This window comes from Cydia strobilella, chromosome 11 (assembly GCF_947568885.1).
Source record: "Cydia strobilella chromosome 11, ilCydStro3.1, whole genome shotgun sequence".
In the NCBI taxonomy this organism is placed as follows: Eukaryota; Metazoa; Arthropoda; class Insecta; order Lepidoptera; family Tortricidae; genus Cydia; species Cydia strobilella.
The window spans coordinates 17,394,447-17,417,354 of NC_086051.1; the positions used below are offsets into that span (position 1 = coordinate 17,394,447).

General features: G+C 39.0%; 1 protein-coding gene across 2 annotated transcripts in view; it reads left to right on the forward strand.

Moving 5' to 3' along the window:
• LOC134745610 (E3 ubiquitin-protein ligase RNF144A) overlaps positions 1–22,908 on the forward strand; it is a 207,557-nt gene that overhangs the window by 28,461 nt on the left and 156,188 nt on the right. Inside the window, exons 1-2 of one of the 2 annotated variants that reach the window (XM_063679701.1) lie at positions 8,521–8,828; positions 9,038–9,215. In XM_063679701.1, coding sequence (XP_063535771.1) covers positions 9,189–9,215 — 27 coding nt within the window. In that variant the 5' untranslated portion in view covers positions 8,521–8,828; positions 9,038–9,188. Of the gene's footprint in view, positions 1–5,022; positions 5,717–8,520; positions 8,829–9,037; positions 9,216–22,908 lie in introns of those variants that run through there. The other variant, XM_063679700.1, reaches the window with a different exon arrangement.

The following is a 22,908-nucleotide window of genomic DNA, read 5'->3' on the forward strand; positions in this document are numbered from 1 at the left end:
GAGAACTAAACATTTTAATTATGTTAAGTACAGGATTTTAAATCTAGGTTTATTACAATTATTTACTACTAAAAAGGTAGTAAAGTAAGGTAGGGTTGGAAGGGGCAGACCTCGGCGGACTTTCTCTGATCAGATCGGGGAAATCCTGAAGAAAGGCCAGGTCAAGAGCACCCTAAACCGGCGAGCGTGTATGAGGAATGTTATGAAAGTGAAGGAAGCGAAAGAGGTATGTCAGGATCGTAGCAAGTGGAAATCCGTGGTCTCTGCCTACCCCTCCGGGAAATAGGCGTGATTATATGTATGTATTTATTTACTACTATAAATTCGTTTATGTACGTTAAGAGTCTATAGCTATAGCAGTCTATTCTATAGGAAGACTAGCGGGATTTAATTACTTAGACATTCATCCCCTTATCTCCATTCTGTTCATTAAAAGTTTTAGCTTTAATCTTTGATGTTTAAAGCTGGTAGTAATGGAGGACGGTTTTTAATAGGCAATGGCGCTTTATTTTATATTATGATTTCTGGAAAGATTCTACAGAAATACATATAACGGGTTGGCTTAAAGCAATGAGGATATAATTAGATAGAGCGAAATGAAGATTTATAAAAATACGTTAAAATGTATGGATAAATGATTTTTTTATTTGCATTAATTATTTTTATATGATTTTGACCCATGTTCTTTCATTGTTATGCGTTAAAATTATAAATAACAAACGAAACCGTCAACGCCCTCTATACGAGACTAGGCCAAAACTAGTGGCGCCCTCTGATCGAGAATCAAATTTTCGTGATTTTCGAGGCACGTTTTTTCCTTAGACTGTATCTATCTATTACGGAGTTATATCTTTGCTTAAAGTAATGAAAATTTTTGTTTTCGTACCAAAACAATACTTGATGTTGTAACTGAGGTTTATGATCTTTATTGACATTTAACAAAATGGCGCCCTCATCAACGAGGTGTTTGCAATTGTTTTCAAAAATTATGTGAATAATAAGAACACTGTTCGTTTATTAATTAATGTTTTACAATAATCCTACACATGTGTTAGACTTGTAATGTATTTGTTTACCGGGTTATACACGTAGGTATGTACTTGACGACCGGTCTGGCCTAGTGGGTAGTGACCCTGCCTGTGAAGCCGATGGTCCTGGGTTCGAATCCCGGTAAGGGCATTTATTTGTGTGATGAGCACAGATATTTGTTCCTGAGTCTTGGGTGTTTTCTATGTATTTATGTATTTGTATATTATATATATCGTTGTCTAAGTACCCACAACACAAGCCTTCTTGAGCTTACCGTGGGACTTAGTCAATGTGTAAGAATGTCCTATATTTATTTATTTATTTAGATGTAAGTATAATATTTGACTTTAAAAGTAGGTACAGTCAATGGCATAAATATATATACATTCCCAAGTTTCAAAAATATGTGTACGCTCTTACACCTCAGACAATAACGTGGACGTAGTTATGAAAAAACGTTCCAACCCACTATGGAGGCCGTTGTGGGTTTGAATTGAACGTTTGTGCATAATAACTACGTCGAAGTCGTGTTCACATATTTTTGAGCCATTTGTCCGGATCGATATTTTTGCCTTCGACTGTACACCCCTCTTGTCATCACGATCACTTTCTGCCATTCACGGCGATATTTAGCAGTTCCTCGTCTAAACGTTATGTAAACAGTAAACACAATCCCTAATGCGTGATAACTGCTTACCGATAACGCTCTTACCCCTATCTCTTACCTCCTCCTTCCAATACCTATTCAACTATCGATCCAATCCCCCAGCGCGTAGATATCAAAGTCGAGTGGCGGGATAGTTTAGGTGTTTACGTGACCTTGCTGATAACCTAGACCTTCAGATATGAAATGAACACTGTTACGTATACGTAGGTACTCGTGGTATTCTCTGGGCGTGATTTTAAATGTGTAGATACGTGTAAAATGGGATCTTAGTATGGTCGTGCCACGTTTTTTCTGTATTGTCATTATATTCTGTAGTTCTGTACACTTAAATGAAGTAAACCAAACCATGCGGTAATCTTGAGAAAACTTTAGTACCTACGGTCCAGTTCTCAAACATCTATATTTATACCTACACGACATTGATAGTGTCCTATCCTCCTAAGGCCCAAGGTCCCACCTATAGTAAGTACCTCTTCAGTTCGATGAAATTTTAATCCTATTCAATTGGAACAGAATCGGTTTTGCTTTGTTTCTTTCAATTTACCAACAAAGCAAAATCATCTCTATTTCCTACACTATAAGTTTAAATTTCAGTGGCAAATTTTGGATTTTTCATTTGTATGGCTGGGCCTTAGGAGGCTAGAGGCGTGTAAATATATTTTGGGAACGTTGGCTTGTAAGCCAACTTGTGTTTGGGAACCTTACCTACACCCCAGGCCAAAAGTATGGAAACAACGTTGTTTTCTTTAATATCTCATGTTTCTATCTTTGTTGTATATATTTGTAAACTAAGACTTACATTAGGCAAACCCAAAAGATTAAAAATACACGCTTAATATCATCCTGAAATATTGTCAAAAAGCTAAAAAAATAAAGTAGGGAAAAGTTACATAATTATACCTACCCTTTAATTACATGACAAAATGTTGAATTGGCAACTATCATAGCCAGAGTAATTTACTTTTAAAATGTTCTATTATTATTTTTACCAAATTGTCAATGAGTAGTATAAAATCCATCGCTTAAAAGATCACACTTTTCTATTGAAATACAAGCTTTTTGTGGGTGTACAGAGAGTAGAGGCCAAGACGTAGGTACTTTTTGTAAATACATCGAATTTAAACTATCGTGAGACATACTAACTTTTAGCTAATTTTGCGGTTTCACCGCTACTCATGCACTGTTAGTGCTTGAAAATGGAGACCTAAGTTTTCCGATTCTCCGAAACATGTCGCGCGAGTGACTAAAAATACGTAAGTGAAACCGCAAAATTAGCTTAGTTTTTGTAAATACATTTGAAATTCAAGTATTTCAAATTTCAACATATTTTGTATAGGGTACTATACACAAATTCCATCACGCACTGTTCATTATCTATATTGAATTGGTGAAGATATATGTAACTCTTTTATATTTCACACCTAAATAAACAAAACAGATAAGTCCAAAGATGTATAACGAATCACGTGTTACCTAAAGTCTGTTTTTTTATTCCGTAGACTAAAATGACGTTTCATGTGTAAGACATGACATTTCTTAGTACCACATGAAATGTCATTTAATATACGGAATAAAAAAAAACAGAATATACATGGAGCAGTAAAGCAAAACGCAATCTTGTGCCTAATGTCGTTCACACTGTCTATGACAGTAAAACGTTATTGCTAAGATATAAGGTTCAAAATGAATGTATAAAAAAGAAAAAAAAATAAGGAGCCTCGATAAACTGAAATCAATCAAAAGATCAGTGGTGAAGGCCGGATTTGAACCGGCGTCTTTATCAATCCGGGCTAACGCCTTGAACCCCTAGGCCACCCCGCCACGGCGGAACCGGCCCCAATTTCTCAACTATATGACATCAAAAATATTTAATAAAATAATTTGATTTGTTCCCAAAGTTGTGTAAGCCTCGATGATGTTAACAAAAATATTTATACGCTCTAATACCTTCGTTGACTAAATTTTATAATATAAACATGAAAAAGTTCCCTAAATTACTAAACAACTGCAGAAAAGTATGAAAATTTACCTTCTAACATGATACCAAATCTCGATGACTTTGCTAAATATAAAAATGACCTACAAAACTGTTCCAGATAATCCAGATAATCAATTCGGAACATGCGGTGTCATTTCCCCATTTTTAAAATAAGATCGGCCACGAGAAGCGTCATTGACCTATATGAGGGAACTTCAATGTATTTGATGTAAACTTTGATAAGCGCTCCTCTCCTTCTTGTATTTAAATTGGAAATATAATCATCATTATAAACTGAAATAGATGTCATATACCTATTAAAGAAAAAGTGACGAAGCCCTCCAGTGGTGAAGGCCGGATTCGAACCGGCGTCTTTATCAATCCGGGCTAACGTCTTGAACCTCTAGGCCACCCCGCAACGGCGGAACCGGTCCCAATTAGGCGTCTTTAACCAACTCTAAGAGCGGTTTCGCACTACGTCCGATCCGAATCCGATCCGAATCCGTGAAAATATGGTCCGAAGTAGCCGTAGAACTATTTCTATGATAATTTAAGCACTAGATCCGTCTGATTTCTTTCCGAAATCGGAAAGGGTCCGTCCTGCACATAGAGCATAAGGATTCTCCAACATATAATCAAACCAAACCAGCAATTAACTAGCAATTTGCTTGAACAAAACTCTTTACAAAAGTTAGAGGGTTTTATCACTTTTCAGTACTTTGGAGGCCAATTTCTTCCAGTAGGTTGTTTGTTGGGTAGGTAAAAAAAATACGTGCCTGTTATTTTAGACTACTCTTTAACATATATAAAAATAAATCAAATCGAAACCGGACAGTTGGGTACCTTTCCTTGTTAGCATCAAAATTAAACGGTGATCTTAAGATAAATGTAATAAGAGACATTTCTGTAAAAAATTGCCCGTTTATTCGTTTCTATTTTTGCTTAATCTTACGTCATCCCAAAATAATAGCAAAGACGGTCACATCGTATAAAATTTCCACATAAATTGACCCATTTTATTTGCTCTTATGCGTATGTTCTCAACTAAGAAACTTGCACGAAGTTGTGCCCGTGCCAGCAACCATACTTTGTATTAAATTAACGGCCATTTTTATCTCATTTTTTTCTTAGATTGGCAAATTTCCTGCACTTTGACAGGCTTATTGTTGTATTTGTTATATATGATGATAGCAGTACAGGACATGTACCCAGCGTACGAATTGTACTTTAACCGCGGACCAAGGCGTCACTTTTAAATAGAAAAACGAAATCTTAGCAAACCAATTTGTCCCCTATACTCTTTCATCTTCATTCTATGATAAACTAACGGTCTATTCCATTGTTCCAGGGGTATTACTCACCGCGGCCGCGTCGTACCGCCGCCCACCATGCTGCGTCCGGAGTCGCCCCTCGCTGACCACCGCAGCCTCCTGCCGCGCCGCCTCCTCCCCGTCAAGGCCCAAATAGCCCCCGCCGACAAACGCAAAAACCGACGCTCCCTCGAACTTAACCCACCCACCGACTACGAATACCCCAAGCTCCTCATCTCCAAAACTACTGACTCACTCAACACAGCGAAAAAACAAGAATCCGCTGATAGCTTGAAGCGACTCTTGAAAGACGATAAGAAGAAAGTCGTTAAACAGGATTCTACTGAGAGTCTTAAGAAAGCTTTCTTAAGCAGACAAGACTCTAATGATAGTAAGAAGGAGCCTAAACGACCAAAGCAGGATGTTAAACCTGAAGTCAAACGAGGAAGCGATAAAAAGGCTTTACTCGAGACAGACAATTTTGAGGAGACTTGCAAAAGACTATACGAACGAAGGACAGGCGCCGCCCGTCCGACTTTACCCCCCGTAGCCGAGAAAGGGCTCGAATCTCCAGAATCTCCAAACAGGAGTCCTTTAACTCCTGGAGTGGCTGCGATTGCCGAGGGTGTAGTTCGGTGGGGAAGTGGCTTGCTTTCTCCTAAAGAAGAGCCTAGGTTGAGGGCTGCTAGGAGCTGGTATGGATATGGGACGCTGCCGACTGATAGCGAAAAGGTAAGAATAATTTTAAAGTGAAAAGTTATCGTTTGTACAGTTTAATCCGCTTTGATTCTCGCGCCAAGGCCAGAACCGGATCCCCTCCTTTTTTGCGATCATAATATCCAAAAGGGCACCAAAATCTAGTAGTAGAAAGACCTCGTAGTGCGAGAAGAATACCGCAATTTTAACCCTAAGAGCCCGGATTAATTTTGCATCAGAAAAATTGCAAACGTGTTAAATATTCAAAGGTTTTATATTAAATACGTATAAAACCAGCTACTTTCTTGGTCTAATAGGTCATAGTCCTAACGTCCTCGTCATAAAAAGATGCAACAATTATCACGCGACATCAAGTCACGGCCGGTCGTGCATGCTAGCCTACCTAGATAAATAAGATTATAATCACGATTATGATTTCAAAGTCCATTCAATGAATAATTAACTACTATTAGCCTATAAGAGTGTCCCATTGCTGGTCAAAGGCCTCCCCTTTATCCCGCCATTTGGTCCTATCCATTGCACACTCTTGCCACTCTACAAAATGTATCAAAGTTGTCGCGCCATATCCGTTTTGGTCTTTCTCTGCCCCGAGATCCAAGGGTTGCCATACGTCAGGATTTGTCTAGACATGTCAGGATTTTTGACCCTTTGTCCGGATTGCGGCCGGACTTGGCAAGTGTGAGGATTTTTAGGAATGACCCACCGCAGAGCGCAGCGCGCCGCCGCAGCGTCGTTCAAGCTACGCCAAATCCCTGTTACAAGAAATGTCAGGATTTGTAGGGTGATGTCAGGATTTTTATCAGGACATTTAATTCTTCCATATGGCAACCTTATGTAGCACCCAATCTGTGGCAAGTTTGGTCCAGCGCTCCGGGTGCATTCAGCAGACGTGTCCTCATGTCCTGCCCAGTCCCACTTTAGCTTGGCGGCCTTCATGCCCGCATCCACAATGCCGGTTTAAATGAACTAATTATTTTCTTTTGTATAACTACAGCAATAGGCGTTTCGTGTAAAAGTAAAGTGAAATTTTATCAGCTACGCCATAAATACGTTTCACCGTTATCTGGTACAACACAGATGGAAATGGTTTTTAATTGTGCGTAAAACTTATGCGTTATTAAGATGGATACTTTTATCTTGGTGCATTTTTGTACTGTTTCTTTATACTGATTGCTTATAATGTATTTTTATAATCATTTACGTTTTACGCTACAATTACGTCTCCAAAAGTCCAAATTAAAGAATAGTGACTGATGAATATTTGTGCCATTTTCAACCAACTTATTGTCGCTTGTCAGTAAGGCGCTATTTCCATATAGCTACAATGTGGTACCTTTTGGTTGAAAACGTCACATTTGAGTACTTACCCTAGAGTGGGAAATTGGAAGCCACATTTCAATATGACTGCATAAACCACTGCTTAATTACTTTTAAATATTAGGTATTTTAGAATAAAATTTGGACGTAGTATGGCGAAAATGATTCAGCCTTACAAATCCGTCATTTAAATGAATGGCTTTTCACGTTGACAAATAGTGTGGAGTGGATCCTTTTCCCTAAATTAAGTAGTAGGTAAGCAGGTATAATATAATAGGCATTCGAAATTGAAAGTGGGTAAGAATGGTAGCACCGACAGCGGTAAACTAACCTATTCTAATTTCTTATACGTCTACATCTCAAAGTATGCCGTCGGTCCATCGGCATACCTATCATCGCCAACAATAACTGTTCGTAAACCTTATTCCCGAGACAATAAGACCGGGGGCAATTAAGAGCTGTTACCTGTTGAGAATTCAAGAACGCGACATCTGTGCCAACGGCGCGTGGAAATAATGAATAACAATGTGTTTTCAAAACAGCATTGTTCGAGCTGAGAATGTACAAGTGTTACAAGTTACAAGTGCACATGTCCTCACTTCTTACTTGTTGCACAATTTCTAAAAATACTGTTGCTGTACATCATGTTATACGTATAGACAGTTTGAAACTTGAAAGTACATACTTACTGGTGTGGCGCGGCGACCTGAAGTGGATCTTGGCCTCCGACACCAAAGACCGCCATGCTTCTCTGTCCAAAGCCTTTTCTGTCCAATCAGCGGCGCCGAGTTCGTTAAGGTCTTTGCTCTTTTTGAAAGAAAATTCAATTGACAATAAATGGGTCACTGAATGAATATTTATATAATAATTTCTGTAATTGCTATTGGCTGGATTACGAGTACATTATGGCTAATTAGAAGGGTAATAAATTTTCCTTGTTTGATAACAGCACCAGGGTCGGCAGGTTCACGTTTTGTAAAGCTACAATTGCTGCTTGCCTCTCTTTCTAACAAATATGGTTGTTAGGAACTTTAGAAAGAGCCCGGGCTACTCTATCCAGTCTAGTTGAGACTAAATATAAACACCTAAACACCGGTTAATTCACAATAGAACTACAACTGATAAAATTTAAACTAAGCAGTTAGTAATAGTCTTTTTGACCTTCAAGCCATACGTATAAATAGTTTAAAATGAGTCACACGAATTGTCAACGATGCCGCCACTTACGTCAGAATAATTACAAACAAGTCTATAAATTATATGTATCAATTGTTCATAAATCTCAAGCAAACAATGCTCTCAAGAACTGCGTTTTTCGAACTTTTTCATGTGGCCCTCGTGGCATGTGTTTTTTTTTTCACAACACACGCTTGGCATTATAAAAAAATTCGCGATCTGCCGATACAAACTATATGTATGTCGTTGCAAGCTTTGCTTAGCTTGATCTGTGTAAGATTTTTTCTCCAAAATACAGCTGAAGTTTGCACGTCATTATAAAACAAAAAAAAACATCATATTAAACAGCAAAACACGGAATCCGGTCACGGTCAGTTACCGCATCTCCGATCAGGAACTGAAACACGGATACGGAATGAGAAATGAGACCCAATTAGACTCCCTGACGTTTTTGTCTAGGAAGCAACGGGAACTCATTCCGCGACGAACCACCGCGGCGCACTATCGTGTCGTGCGCACACGCCCGACATATGTGCGCGTTTTAAATGGTCATTTTAGTGAATCTCCCCTATGTTGCTGCGCTAGTGTGCGCGTAAAACAATTGTGGATTTTGGTGCACCATTTGTCTCAGGCGGTTAGTATAGAAGCGCGGTGATTTTATAGTAGAATGTAGATGAGTTTTGGGAGTAAATATATTGTATGTTACATTTTTTACTTACCATATTACAAGTCACCATGCAGCCAAGCCTTCAACGTAGCTGTCCATAATAACATGCCTCAGTCAAATGGTAAACCTATAAGTGCTAATTTTCTTACTAAATCTTCCCTATAAATCTTTGTTAGTGTGGGTAAAATTACAGTGAAAATTGGTTATATTACGTCGTGTGTGTGTGTGACATCAGTGCGCTCGTCTTGACAGTTATCATTGAGTGACATATGACCGCAGGATTACCGTATCATTCGAATACGTAAATCGGCGTATGCCTTATCGGCAATGCCGAATGAAGTTCGCAAGGCGAGGGTGAGATAACATTTTGTTGTTTTTGTTTTATTTTGATAGACCTGCTGTTTGTTTATTTATGTACTTAGTGGCTCTGTGAGCTGCAGACCTCGCCAACACACAGCTACATCAAAAAATTCCAAAAACTAAATCTATAAAAGAATTATCCGCAGCGCTCCGCAGGTACCCCTCATTACAAAATTTCACGAGAATCAGTTGAGTAATGCGACTTATAGAGACGAACATGCGGACCTACGAAATAGTTTTTAGCCAAACTAAAGCGGAGACCTTCGCTTCGCACGGTCAATAATCTGTGCAAGACTGTAGCATGTCAGTAAAAAAATCTGTATCCCGGTTAAAAACCCATTTGTACAGTGTACTAATCATTCGTTTGACCTTACTAAACCTAAACTACCCACATTATTATACCATATTTATTGTTTATCTGCTGTTACATTCCTTGCGATGGTACTGATTATGGATGGTATAGAAAGGATGCCAATCTCTTATGGCAGAATTGTTGCAAAAGTGACCGCTCTCAGCTTTAAATAATAGTTCCTAATCTCTACGGTGGCGCTAGTTAGGCTCTGGGACATGAGTATAACATGAACCATATAAGGCAACAAATAACCCGACCAAATTACGTAGGTTGTTTTTGGTAGTATTTCGGTGTACGGTGGCGCCGCCTAATTACTGTTTTTTGGTGGACACTTTTCACACATAGAGATTTGGCTCCTTTATATAGTCTCCATGGTACTGATGGTACTCTAAACTCTATAGGTATAGTAATTCATAAAGGTTTTATAATATTTTGGCCAAGGTTACTAAGGTATAAACATATGTGACGTTTACAATCAAAAGGTACCACATTGTCGCTCGTCGATAAGGTTGATTTTGAATTGAAGCTATATGGAAATAGCGCCTTATATATTGACAACCGACAATAAGTACCCTTTTGGTTGATAATCGAGTTGAAAAGGTCTCGGCCAAAGTAACTAACAAATCTAAGCATAGACGATCGTTAATAGTTTTGAACTGTCACGAAATACGTGTACTGTCAAATTTATAGTTTTTTTTTTGGTCCGTACCCAAAGGGTAAAAACGGGACCCTATTAAGACTCCACTGTCCGTCTGTCTGTCACCAGGCTGTGTCTTATGAATCGTGATAGCTAGACAGTTGAAATTTTCACCGATGATTGCCGCTATAACAACAAATACTAAACACAGAATAAAATTAATATTTAAGTGCAGGGGCTCCCATACAACAAACGTGATTTTTTTTGCCGTTTTTTTGCGTAATGGTACGGAACCCTTCGTGCGCGTGTCCGACTAAAACGTGACTTTCTGTCGCGTGTTTTGCTTAGGTTGACGCTCTGCATTCTGCATGGGCCAGTCACCTTTAATATTGAATTACTTTCTTACAAACAATAAAGATTATGATTATTATAATAATAATGACAGGCTCGCTTATGAGGGGGCTTGCAGCTAGAGTAAGTTTAGCGCCTGGAAAAAGTGTAATAGCAATAATTCAATTTAGGCATAAGCTTAATTGCTTGATATCAATTATCAGGCAACTCATTAAATCTCTCAATTTCACCCCACTTTTCACTTTCTTTAGGGATGATATCCGACATTTACTATCCTATGTATCCCCGGGACTCAAAATATCTCTAATATGCCATATTTCAACTAAATCGGTTCAGCGGTTTAAGCGTAAAGAGGTAACAGACAGACTGGCACACTTTTGCATTTATAATATTATTAGTATAGATTATATAAATAGTATGGACTATTACACGTTTCAATCAAGGGCAAATGCCACAAAAAAAGCACACGGAGACTATAGTCTATATTTACAAGGGCATACTCCAAGACTCCAACCAAAACCTTAAAAGCTGAAAAGGTTAACGTTGGCTCGATAAAAAAATCACGTAAACATGTCTGATTCTGATGTGCTTAATTCTCAATTGATATATTATTCGATTGACCCATTCACCCCATTTCCCATTCGTCTAGCCGATCCGTCTTATCCGTTCACTTCGTAACGTACTTCCTCGTAATGGCGTTCACCCCTGACCCCGTACCGTTTCCTTGAAGGAAGAGACTTGTTCAACGTGAATATCAACCGTCTGCAACAGAGACCAATGAACAAGTCAGACGTGACGTCGGCGTCGCGATACCGCCAGCCCTGGTCGCTTGTTATGCACTTAGCATGTTTCTTTTGTTACGATTACCCACAACTTATTAGTTATGGCTTATTGTTTACTTTATAATTATAACATATATCAAATTTTTGCTTAGGTTAATTGTTAATTTTTTTAATTATAGGTGGTTATTGTGTAACCTTCCTCTTGATCACTCTATCTATATAAAAAAACGCATCAAAATCCGTTGCGTAGTTTTAAAGATTTAAGCATACCTTCATAGGGACAGACAGACAGCAGGAAGCTACTTTGTTTTATACTATGTAGTTTGTAGTTGTAGTTTTATACATTGTACAGAAGTTCTGAAAAGTTTCACGACAAATATATATTTCTGCTACCAGTTCTTTCTGAACATTATGTTTCTTACAAAAATGGCGTTGAATAGGGTTTTCACTTGAAGACTTTATACCAAATTTTACCCGCAAGTCCAAGCGTCCTGCCTGGACTTAGCCAAAGTAAAATTTAAAATTTACTTGCAATTTCGTATTTAGATTACCATTCCTTATTATTTACTCGTCTTTTGTCTGTACTCATGATTTAGCAACGTACGTCCATATTGACCGTGTCATTGTAACACTCCTAACGGGTTCATATTGGTGTTCGCCGGTTTGTAAAAGAAAGTGTACGTGTATTGTCACTGATACTGATGCCTGTAACCTCAAAACCTAGATGTAAATACTGTATACAATGGAATTTGCCTGTTCCTTATTACAATGAGTATAATTGTCGGAATAGTTGGTATAGTTTAACAAAAAGGATCCATCCCCAAAAAATACCATTTAAGTCCCTGGCAAGATCGGTTCTCCATACAAACGTAGTTATGCCAATGCTCTCATTTTAAAACGACTAGCTAGATTGCTCTGAAACTTTGTAACTTACAATATGATAAGGTATATCTAGGTCTGTAATTATTATTATTTATTGATTTGATAATAGTTATTACATGAGGTTTATTAGTTTATTTTACAAATAGTTAGTAATTACAAGTTATAACACACATGTCATAAAGATCTTAACCTAAACTAGAACCTAACAAACACAAAAACTATTCACAAAATGCGCCCCGCGCCCCTCCAGATGCAAAGGAGCCCATCACGCTCGCCGCGTTGCCACGTTGAACAGCGATGGACAACCTTTGCAAAAGGAACGACCCGGAGCGAGGGTCATGACCACTCTCCCGCAACCGTCTGCCCACTTCCCCAATAAAAGTCTTGGCCTCAGCACACCAACACCCAGTGGTTTCCACGGCAAGAGGGACAAAGGGAGGGGGGTCTGTAATTAGTTTATGTAGCTTCAGATCAGATACCATAGTAAAAAAAAATACAGCGAATTCAAGTTTTTCATACATAACACGACCTTTTCTACCGACAAGTTTTATTATCGTGTACCTAAGGATAATAAATTAGTATTGTAGTGAGTTAATGCCCATCAGTACACTTGCATGATATTTTTCCCATTTTCCCCGAGGAAACCAGGTCAAATCTAATTTGGTCAAGTTCCTCTCTGGATTGAGAGGTATGACAGTCGTGTTTGTAAAAACTATTTACTTGTGATTAGCTGGCCAAACAGACCCCGGGCCCCCGGGTTCTTTAGGATCCAAGTGATGTGACCCAGAACCGCTATGATGAGCAGTTCTTTTTAGGGTTCCGTACCCGAAGGGTAAAAACGGGACCCTATTACTAAGACTCCACTGTCCGTCTGTCTGTCTGTCTGTCCGTCTGTCTGTCACCAGGCTGTATCTCATGAACCGTGATACCTAGACAGCTAAAATTTTCACAGATGATGTATTTTGCCGATATAACAACAAATACTAAAAAGTACGGATCCCTCGATGGGCGAGTACGACTCGCACCTGTCCCGTTTTTTAGGTTATCTGTAATACCCGTAACCCAGACGGCGCTGTCAGTCGCCGCAACTGGATGCGTTCAATTTTACGAGGCCGTGCCGTACAGCTGCGATCGTGGCCCACAAATGGACTCGCCGGAAGATCAGCGCTGACACTTGGGTCGGCATTATGCTGAGGCGAGCTTATTTCGTGGTAAACACTGCAAATATGTTTTAATTTTTATTTTCCTTGTAATGTTACTTTTTATATGTATGTAAGTTTATCACGAAATAAATGATTTATGATTATATGTTTGCACAGTGCAGGCCTTAACGAAAGATACTCGTACATAATAAATCCATACTAATATTATAAATGCGAAAGTCTGTCTGTCTGTGTGTTCCCTCTTCACGCTTAAACCGCTGAATCGATTTAGATGAAATTTGGCATAGAGATAGGTTGAGTCCCTGAGAAGGACATAGGATAGTTTTTATCCCGAAAATCATCCCTTAAGAAAGTAAAAAGCGGGGTGGAATTGAGATAATTAATGAAGTGTCTGCTAATTTGTGTGCATAATATGCTCAAATTGAATAATTGCTATAAGATTTTCTCCAGGCGCTATTCTTACTCTAGCTGGGGTTACTAAGTCCACGCAGACGAAGTCGCGGGCAAAAGCTAGTACATTAATAAAATGAATATCATCTTGTCAGATATTTTAGCGCGAATCCTTGTACACGTATAATATATTGCAGGTTTGGCAGAATACATATAAATTCTTCGATTTTCCTCCACATAATTTGTCAACTTGTTTAATTGCGTGTGTTCGATGTTTTGTTTTTTATCACCCCGGGGTCACTTCGGGTCAGGACGGTCGAGTGAGTCACACTCACACGTCCTTCAGAAGACGACCCAGTTCCTTTATCTCGTGAACCTGCGTTTTAAAAACGTATGATTTTGAACCTTATTTACAAGACCTAATGTATTTTTTAATAGACTTTGCAGTTAATTTGCTTGGAACCGCATATATAGCTGGTCAAACCAATTTGTCAGTCAGTAACAACCAGGAAAATTATACTCATCCCTTTCTTTTGGGCGCTAGTACTAGTGTAGACCAAAGATAGTATGATTCCCTATGTCTATGTTTGAAATGATACAGTTCTTTGACAAACTATAACTGAGTTGTGGTTTGGTTATTGGTTTATTGTTTGTGGTTAGTTTTTTTAGTTAGATTTTCTTACGTTGCTTTGTCCTCGTGTCGCTTTGTCGTTAACTAATCTAACTATAAAAAACCGGACAAGTGCGAGTCGGACTCACCCACCGAGAGTTTCGTACTTTATAGTATTTGTTGTTATAGCTGCAACAGAAATACATCATCTGTGACAATTTCAACTCTCTAGCTATCACGGTTCATGAGATACAGCCTGATGACAGTGATGACAGACAAACAGACAGACGGACAGAGAGGCTAATACTGCGACTAGTGTAACTCGGTGCCTAGCCAAGGTGACAATCCCTTGCGCTACGACAACGAAACGCTTTGTGTCTCTCTATCACTCTTTCATATTAGTGCGTCAGTGACAGTTGCGTTTCGTTCGCCACGGAAAAGACTGGCATGTTGGCTATGCACTCTGAAATGAATTTGGAAAAGCAAAAATGAAAAAATGCTATATTATATACCTGGGTATAAAACCGTTCGAATATTAGAACATTTGTGACCGTATTTCTTTCATTACCGTTATGTTATTCTGAATTATATCTATTTTGAGCTATTGACACCTGAAATTGGGCTCTAACCTCGATTGTGGTCGTTCGATGTCAATACCAATCTAATGAAGTGGTGTGAGCCAAAACATTATTATAGCTACTTCTTTATTTAAGGCCGTTCCATCGGTTTGCCGCTGTCACTGTCACATTTTGCAAGAAAGAACGGGAAAGATCATGCGCGCCAAGTGTCAATTTTGATCGAATTTTGTCGATTTTTATTTATTTTAGAAACGTTACCTTACAATATCAAAATTCGAAAGCTATAAAATTACTATTTAAGTTAAGATTGTTTTTTCTTCTTTTTTTGTTTATAGTATTACAAATTAAATTACCGAGTAAAGTTGGATTAGAAGTCCGAGTTAGAGGTTACTTTGGGAATTAATTGTATCAAGCGAAGTGTCATAATTCGTGTATCGGAAGCTATGATATTAAAGATAATATAGTCAAGAACTACATATATTTTTTCCACGTCTACGAATATCAACGTGTGTATGTGTGTGTGTGTGCTGGATGTACAAGTGAATTTCAATACCTTCAGTGTCATAAAGTGAAATTTTTGGTACTCATTTTATTGAAATGACATGTCTCAACAATCACGAAGTAGCCTATCTACATATCAAAGAGAATTGATTGTAATAGAGAGGTAAAGTCTAAGAAAAAAACCGGACAAGTGCGAGTCGGACTCGCCCACCGAGGGTTCCGTCCTTTTTAGTATTTGTTGTTATAGCGGCAACAGAAATACATCATCTGTGATAATTTCAACTGTCTAGCTATCACGGTTCATGAGATACAGCCTGGTGACAGGCAGACGGACAGACGGACAGTAGAGTCTTAGTAATAGGGTCCCGTTTTTTTTACCCTTTGGGTACGGAACCCTAAAAGCGTGCCCCTTTAGATCGACATTCAAAACAGATGGCGCTGTACTGCGCCACATGTTTTGCGGTGACTGAATTGACGTTAACTTTTGACAGTTTTGACAATTAGAATCTCCGCAAAATGTATGGAGCTGTACAGCGCCATCTCGTTTACCTGTCAAATTCGAAGCACGAAATTGTCTTTAGATTTTACACATCTTACTCAATCAATGTATCTTTGTTACATATCTAACAATAGGTTAATTATGAAGCTAAAAATGTACCATGATTCCTCTCTTGTGAATTCATCAGAATTTTACTTGCAATCAAAACTCCTTGTTTGAAATTGAACGTGACCGAAATTCGTGATTGTATAGGTATTATGAAAATCGGCATTTAACCTCCTGAATAGTCTGAATATTTGTGACGTTTTCAACCAAAAGGTACCACATTGTCGCTTGTTGATAAGGTTGATTTCTAATTGAAGCTATATGGAAATAGCGCCTTACTGACAAGAGACAATAAGTATCCTTTTGGTTGAAAATGGCACATTTTTAACCATACACGAATTATCTGGCTTTCATTGATTGCCATTCACAAAGTTCAGTGGCGCGTAATTTCATATACTTGACTGTACAGGACAGCAACAAAATAATTGATCATCGATAGACCTTATCTCTTTGTAATAAGGTATACTATATATAAGGAGAAACTATAAAAAGGGACCTTTAACCCCCCCCCCTCCCCCCTACCTGTTAGCTTCACCCCCAACCTCGAGTACTTACTTACTTACTGCTGTGGCGCGACGACCCGAAGTGGATCTTGGCCTCCGACACCAAAGACCGCCATGCTACTCTGTCCAAAGCCGTTTCTGTCCAGTCGACGGCGCCGAGTTCGCTGAGGTCTTTCTGCACTTCGTCTCTCCAACCCAACCTCGAGTACTTTTAGTATATGGTTTAATACACCATTTCCTACAACTATGCCAAAATTTGCATATACACGAATTATTTCCCCCGATTGGGTTTGTTTAGTTTTCGTTTGGTGGCCTATACTACCATCTAAATTTGAAGACTGTCTTCATCTCTATCGCTCTTGCTATCGATTTTCGTATGAGGCCTACTGTAGCACTGATTTTCGAAGTAGAGTAGGCATACTGTCTGCATCAGTGAATTCAGTGATCGATTCGCCCGGTAAAAATAGTAACAAGCGGTCTGGGTCTGGACGCACGCCAACTGTTTACGCCGTCAATGGTGTCAATTGTTTACGTTCACGAACGGCATGATGCTTATACAAATGATGTTTACTAAAAGTGGACGGACTGTTGAGATAACAATGTGAATTAAAAGGTGTAAGTGAGGGAAAACGAGATTGATTTAAACTTTCACCATTTTTTTAGGGTCGTCAACGCGCATGTAACACCTCTGGAGTTGCAGGCGTCCATAGGCTACGGTGACTGATTGCCATCAGGCGGGCCGTATGCTTATTTGCTACTGACGTGGTATAAAAAACCGGCCAAGTGCAAGTCGGACTCGCGCACGAAGGGTTCCGTACCATTACGGAAAAACGGCAAAAAAATCGTGTTTGTTGTATGGGAGCCCCACTTAAATATTTATTTTATTCTGTTTTTAGTATTTGTTGTTATAGCGGCAACAGAAATACATCATCTGTCAAAATTTCAACTGTCTAGCTATCACGGTTCATGAGATACAACCTGGTGACAGACAGACGGACAGCGGAGTCTTAGTAATAGGGTCCCGTTTTTACCCTTTGGGTACGGAACAAAAAACATGATTATTAGTTATAAAACGGGCGACACCGGAGTCACCGGACTCGCTACATTTCTCGCTTCAAAAAACCGGACGATCCTATATGAGCTTACACCGGCGTGTGCGCTCGAACCGGTGCGTGTCGGCTCGCACGGCACGAGCTTGTACGAGCTTATTGGCGCAACGCTCGTATATACGAATAATGGCACGCGTGGGAAAAGACGAGCGGATATGCTCCAACGCGCGCTGCTAAAAACGAGCTTATCGTATATAAAACACTAATCTGAACCCGCCCTGAAACAACCATTTTTTTCGCGTTTACAGTGTAGATAGCGTGAAGCCAGCCCAATAAACATACATTATATTATATACTGTATATTCACCTCAAAGGCAAGGGCTATATAGACAATATATATATAGACAAAACACCTTGTATTTTTCGCTTGATTGAGAATTAAGAAAGAAACGTTACTAGCTTTTGCCCGCGACTTCGTCTGCTTGCTATAATTTGCTTGCTTTTTATTAATTCCCCATAACAAACTTCCCTATTTGTTACTGAGTTGTGCCGTTCCCGGTAACATTCCCCATTTTGTATGGGGAAACTTCTCACTCGGTAACATTCCTTATGCAAAATGGGGAATGTTACCGGGAACGGCACAACTTTAAAATTGTGAGACAGCTATAACGCCTAGATAAAGTGTAATAGCATATGCTTACGTACATCAATTATCAGGCGATGCATCAATTATCTCACTTCCACCCCGCTTTTCACCCTCATAAGGGATGATTTCCCGGATAAAATTTATTATATGTCCTTCCCCGGGACTCAAACTATCTCTATACCAAATTTCAACTAAATCTGTTGAGCGGATTAAGCGTGAAGAGGTAACAGACAGACATACACACTTTTGCATTTATAATATTAGTATGGATTCTGGTTCCAATTACTCGCATACGAATAACATGCAGCCCGGCATCAATTTCACTCGCGCCGCGCTAATGAACTCCATTGTTGGTTTAATCTTGTGCCTCGGTGAACTATTTCATTTCATGTTCGTGACATTTGTCTGATGAACTGAAAAATTATGCATTTTATGTACAATCTGGGACATTCCCGGATGCATTTTAAATTTCTTATTTTAGTTTGCAAATGCCGCCGTCACAAGACAATGGACTGCAATTAACTTTACCTGAGCAAACCTTTTTTTCTCAACACCCACATTTTTAAGTGCCATGCTATTGGTCATCACTTTTATGACATCGGCTGACCGGTTTTTTTATTTTTATTTTTTTTTGAAAACTGCGTACGGGGCGCCACTACCACAATCTGAGGGTCTATTGCGAAACAAGAAAATCGAAATTTCGGTATCTAACATCTTTGTCACCATAAAGAGGCAGATAGCGAAATTTCGGATTTGCCGGTAGGTCCTCTGTAAACAAACCGCCTTGATTTATTAATGTCATATTTTATTATCTTTGAAAACTTGTCAAAAACCTGTTAAAGGTACAGGTATCTATGTGTAAGTTACTCTATGATTTACTAAAGTGGCTACTGGCTAGTGCTGCACTCTGGTGGCAGAAAATTGCAGTAATACCCTCTATTGTCAAGGTATTTGGCAATATCTTTTAGTTAACTAATACAATACCTATCTACACTAGTATAAATAACCACACTTTGGCCAACAATAAACTAAAATTAGCTAAGCACAAGACCAGCTCATGTTTTTAGAAACAATGGCAGTTTACGAGCGAACATGTAGCTTTTCTAGGAATAATACATTACATTAAGGAATTCTGTATGTAACAACGCTTGTAACAATTCTAAACGGTCATACATACGTTTTCCTTTATTCTAAAATATTGTTTTGAATAACGCGACCCCCCTTGGCATGAGAAAATTTCTCGCGACCTGTTTGGCATGAAAAAAAAACCCTGTAACTCTCCGCTGTTTCGAACATTTTTTTTTTTACCAAAGATAGATATAACTCCGTAATAGATGGATACAGTCTAAGGAAAAAACGTGCCTCGAAAATCAAGAAAATTTGATTCTCGATCAGGTGGCGCCACTATTTACCTTTGGCCTAATCTCGTATTAAAAAAAAATTTGTCTATGTTTAAATACATTTTATCGTATTTTTATAAATCTTCATTTTTCGTTTTAAATTGTGTCGATAGATGGCAGTGAATTTACTGTGGTTACAAAATTTACTATGACAGTACCGTTCTATCCTATTATATCCTCTTAAAAACAGAATAAAATTAATATTGAAGTGGGGCTCCCATTTAACAAACGTGATTTTTTTTGCCGTTTTTTGCGTAATGGTACGGAACCCTTCGTGCGCGAGTCCGACTCGCACTTACAAAGTTTTGTATACGTTTTACTAACTCCGTATAATAATCCCAATGAAGTAGCAATAGTTTTAGTAGGTTGTTCCTGAATAAGGTAAGGTAATTAATGAAGGTAAGGTAATTAATGAAGGTAAGTTTCGAACTTAGTTCTGAACAAAAGGTAAATTGCTTAAAGGATGTTTGTTTTGGGAACAGAATAATAGACGCTTTGAAACTATCCCAATCATTATTTCCCCTGTATTTGGAAATGTAATATTAGGTTACGGTGAAAATACGAATGTTTTGTGTCATTTCTGGAAATCTTTTTGTATAGTAATTTAATTAAAGTCATTGTTTTATATAGGTCTGAGGTAAATAAAAAAACAAAGGCACAAAGATTTATATAGAGCTCTCAATAGTCTCGGCTATTGTTTCTTTATTATTGTGTTCGTTTATGTAAGGACCGTGCCAGAAAGAAAGTAGACAAGGTAAAAGTCATACAAATTTTTAAAAATAAAACAAAAAATAAACTCAAATTTAACACTTTTTCTAGAACTTGTTTTGAAAAAACTGCCGTAGGACCCCTATTTAACCTGCAATCTTACTTTCTTTCTTTATAGTTTTCATCAAATTTTGGACGAGAATATATGAAGAGAAGGGGCAGTTTTTAAAAATTCTTCAAATAATTATGGTGGTTTTTTGGTAAATTATACAAAATGATGTATAAGAACGTTTCAGCAAATGTTGTAAACTGTTGAAGTATCAAAATTACGTTGAAATTAAGTCGATTTTCAGAGAAATTGTCACTTGTTTTGAAGTAATTTCTGGAAAAAATTGATTTCGTCTAACTTTCGTTTACACTACTTCAAAGTCATAATAATAAAAATGTAGTCTGTAAAAAGTAGAGCACATGATATGTGTAATACAAAATTACCATTTTTAGCAGTCCAAACTTTACGAAATTTACAAATAAGACCGACAAAATCAGTGCTTTACGCCCGTTTACCTAAACGTCCATCAGAATAAAAATCATTACTAATTTAGTGTGTTTTCAAAAAAATTATCTGTAAAACGGCAAGATGAGAAGACGTGCTAATAGAAACCAGTATCAGTACTTGTTATTTCTATTACGTAACAAAAGGTGTACAATTTCACCGATTAAATCTATCAATTTTACATTTTTCTACTAAAATCGATAACGGGCACTAGAGCGTGCGTAGGATAAAAGAAACGCTATTTTGTTGTATTGCCTGAGTCACTGAAGAATGATTAGCAAATCAATCTATCTTCTATTTAATATCACTAACGCTGCGTCTTACGTAAGCGAAAAACTCGCGAACGTGAAGCGAAGCGGCGCGGCGCGGTGAAGCGGGTCCACGACACGCGTTCGCAACGAGATCGCCCACGTAGGACACTTCTATACGTATCAAAGGATTGATTCACCCCGCGCCGCATCGCTACGCTTCGCGTTCGCGCGTTGTTCCCCTACGTAGTACGCTGCGTAAGCATGTTTTTCTCGCCAAACTGACCTTGCACACGCCATTTATTCTCTATTTTCCCATATTCCCTCAACCATAAAAGACCTTGGATCTGTTTATCCTACTTCATCCCATTTGTCACGACTCCGATATACGCGGGATTTTCGGCGCCATATCAGGAAAAAGGTCAACGGCAACATTTGACTAACCATAGGTGAATCTTATGGCGTTTGCAATAAGGCTTACGAATTGATAGCAACGGACGATGGTCCGACACACTGAAATTAGTAAACAATACGTTTTGGGGTTGGAGACCTCAGTACCTCTAGTGTGAATTTCATTCAATAGCGTGACGTGACGAACGCGTTTGCGTTAAGTATGATTTTGTATGGGATTAAGTTTGCAAAACGTCCCGCTTGGCGCGCTGTTCAAATTCCCATACAAAAATAGACATAACGCAAACGCGAACGCTCGTCACGCCATCTAATGAAATTTAGGGTTCTGTTGCTTCCATTGAGTTTTTTCATGAAAGAATAGGTATAGTATAGATTCATTTTGTTGCGAGGTCAATAGATATGTACTTTAACTATAGGGCCAACCCTAAGGCCTGATTTCCTCCGTCGCTGAACTCGGTCGCTGACGTCGGTCGAGCGTACCGTCGGAAGAAAAATCTGCCGCTGACGTCAGCGTCGCTGTTCAGGGGGCCCATAGAACATTGTGTTTTTTTTTTTTTTACTAGCTTATTATGGTGTCCCACTGCTGGGCAAAGGCCTCTCCCCTTGTCTTCCACGACTCCCGATATAGTGCCTCCTCCGGCCAGTTGTTGAGAAAGGTGTCTAGGTCGTCCCGCCATCACCGTCTGGGCCTGCCGGGTCCGCGCCCCTCTTCTGGCATCCATTTGGTAGCTATGCTAGCCCATCTGTCTGGATGCATGCGGCAGACGTGACCGGCCCAGTCCCATTTGAGCCTAGCAGTCTTCTCACCGACGTCAGCAATGCGGGTTTTTGCGCGCAGCGTGGTATTCCGGACAGATCGGTCCTACCGGTACCTAAAATGCTGCGCTCACTAACCCGTTGGCAAACCTTCAACTTGGACTTCTGACTCTCTGTGAGTGACCATGTTTGAGCACCGTAGGTTAGGACGGGCAGGATACACATGTCGACGAGTTTTCGCTTCAGTGACAGTGGAAGGCTACCCTTCATCAGCAATTGTGTTATTATTATTCCTTTATTTATTTTTAGTCTTAGGCTAGGCTTTTTACAATATGAGTATAAAAGTAAAATATAAAAACACTTACAAAACATTACAAAATTATATAAACACATTATAAAAAACCTAACCTAGGGTGCCGCCGGCAGCGGGGCAGGGCCCAAGCTGCCGGTGGTCAGGGCCGCAGAGAGAGGAACCGGCGGACTATCCGCGCCGTGTCCAAGATCACCGCCTTCTGCATCTGACCCTTGATCCAACCACCTAGCGAGAGTCTCTCAAGGTGTTG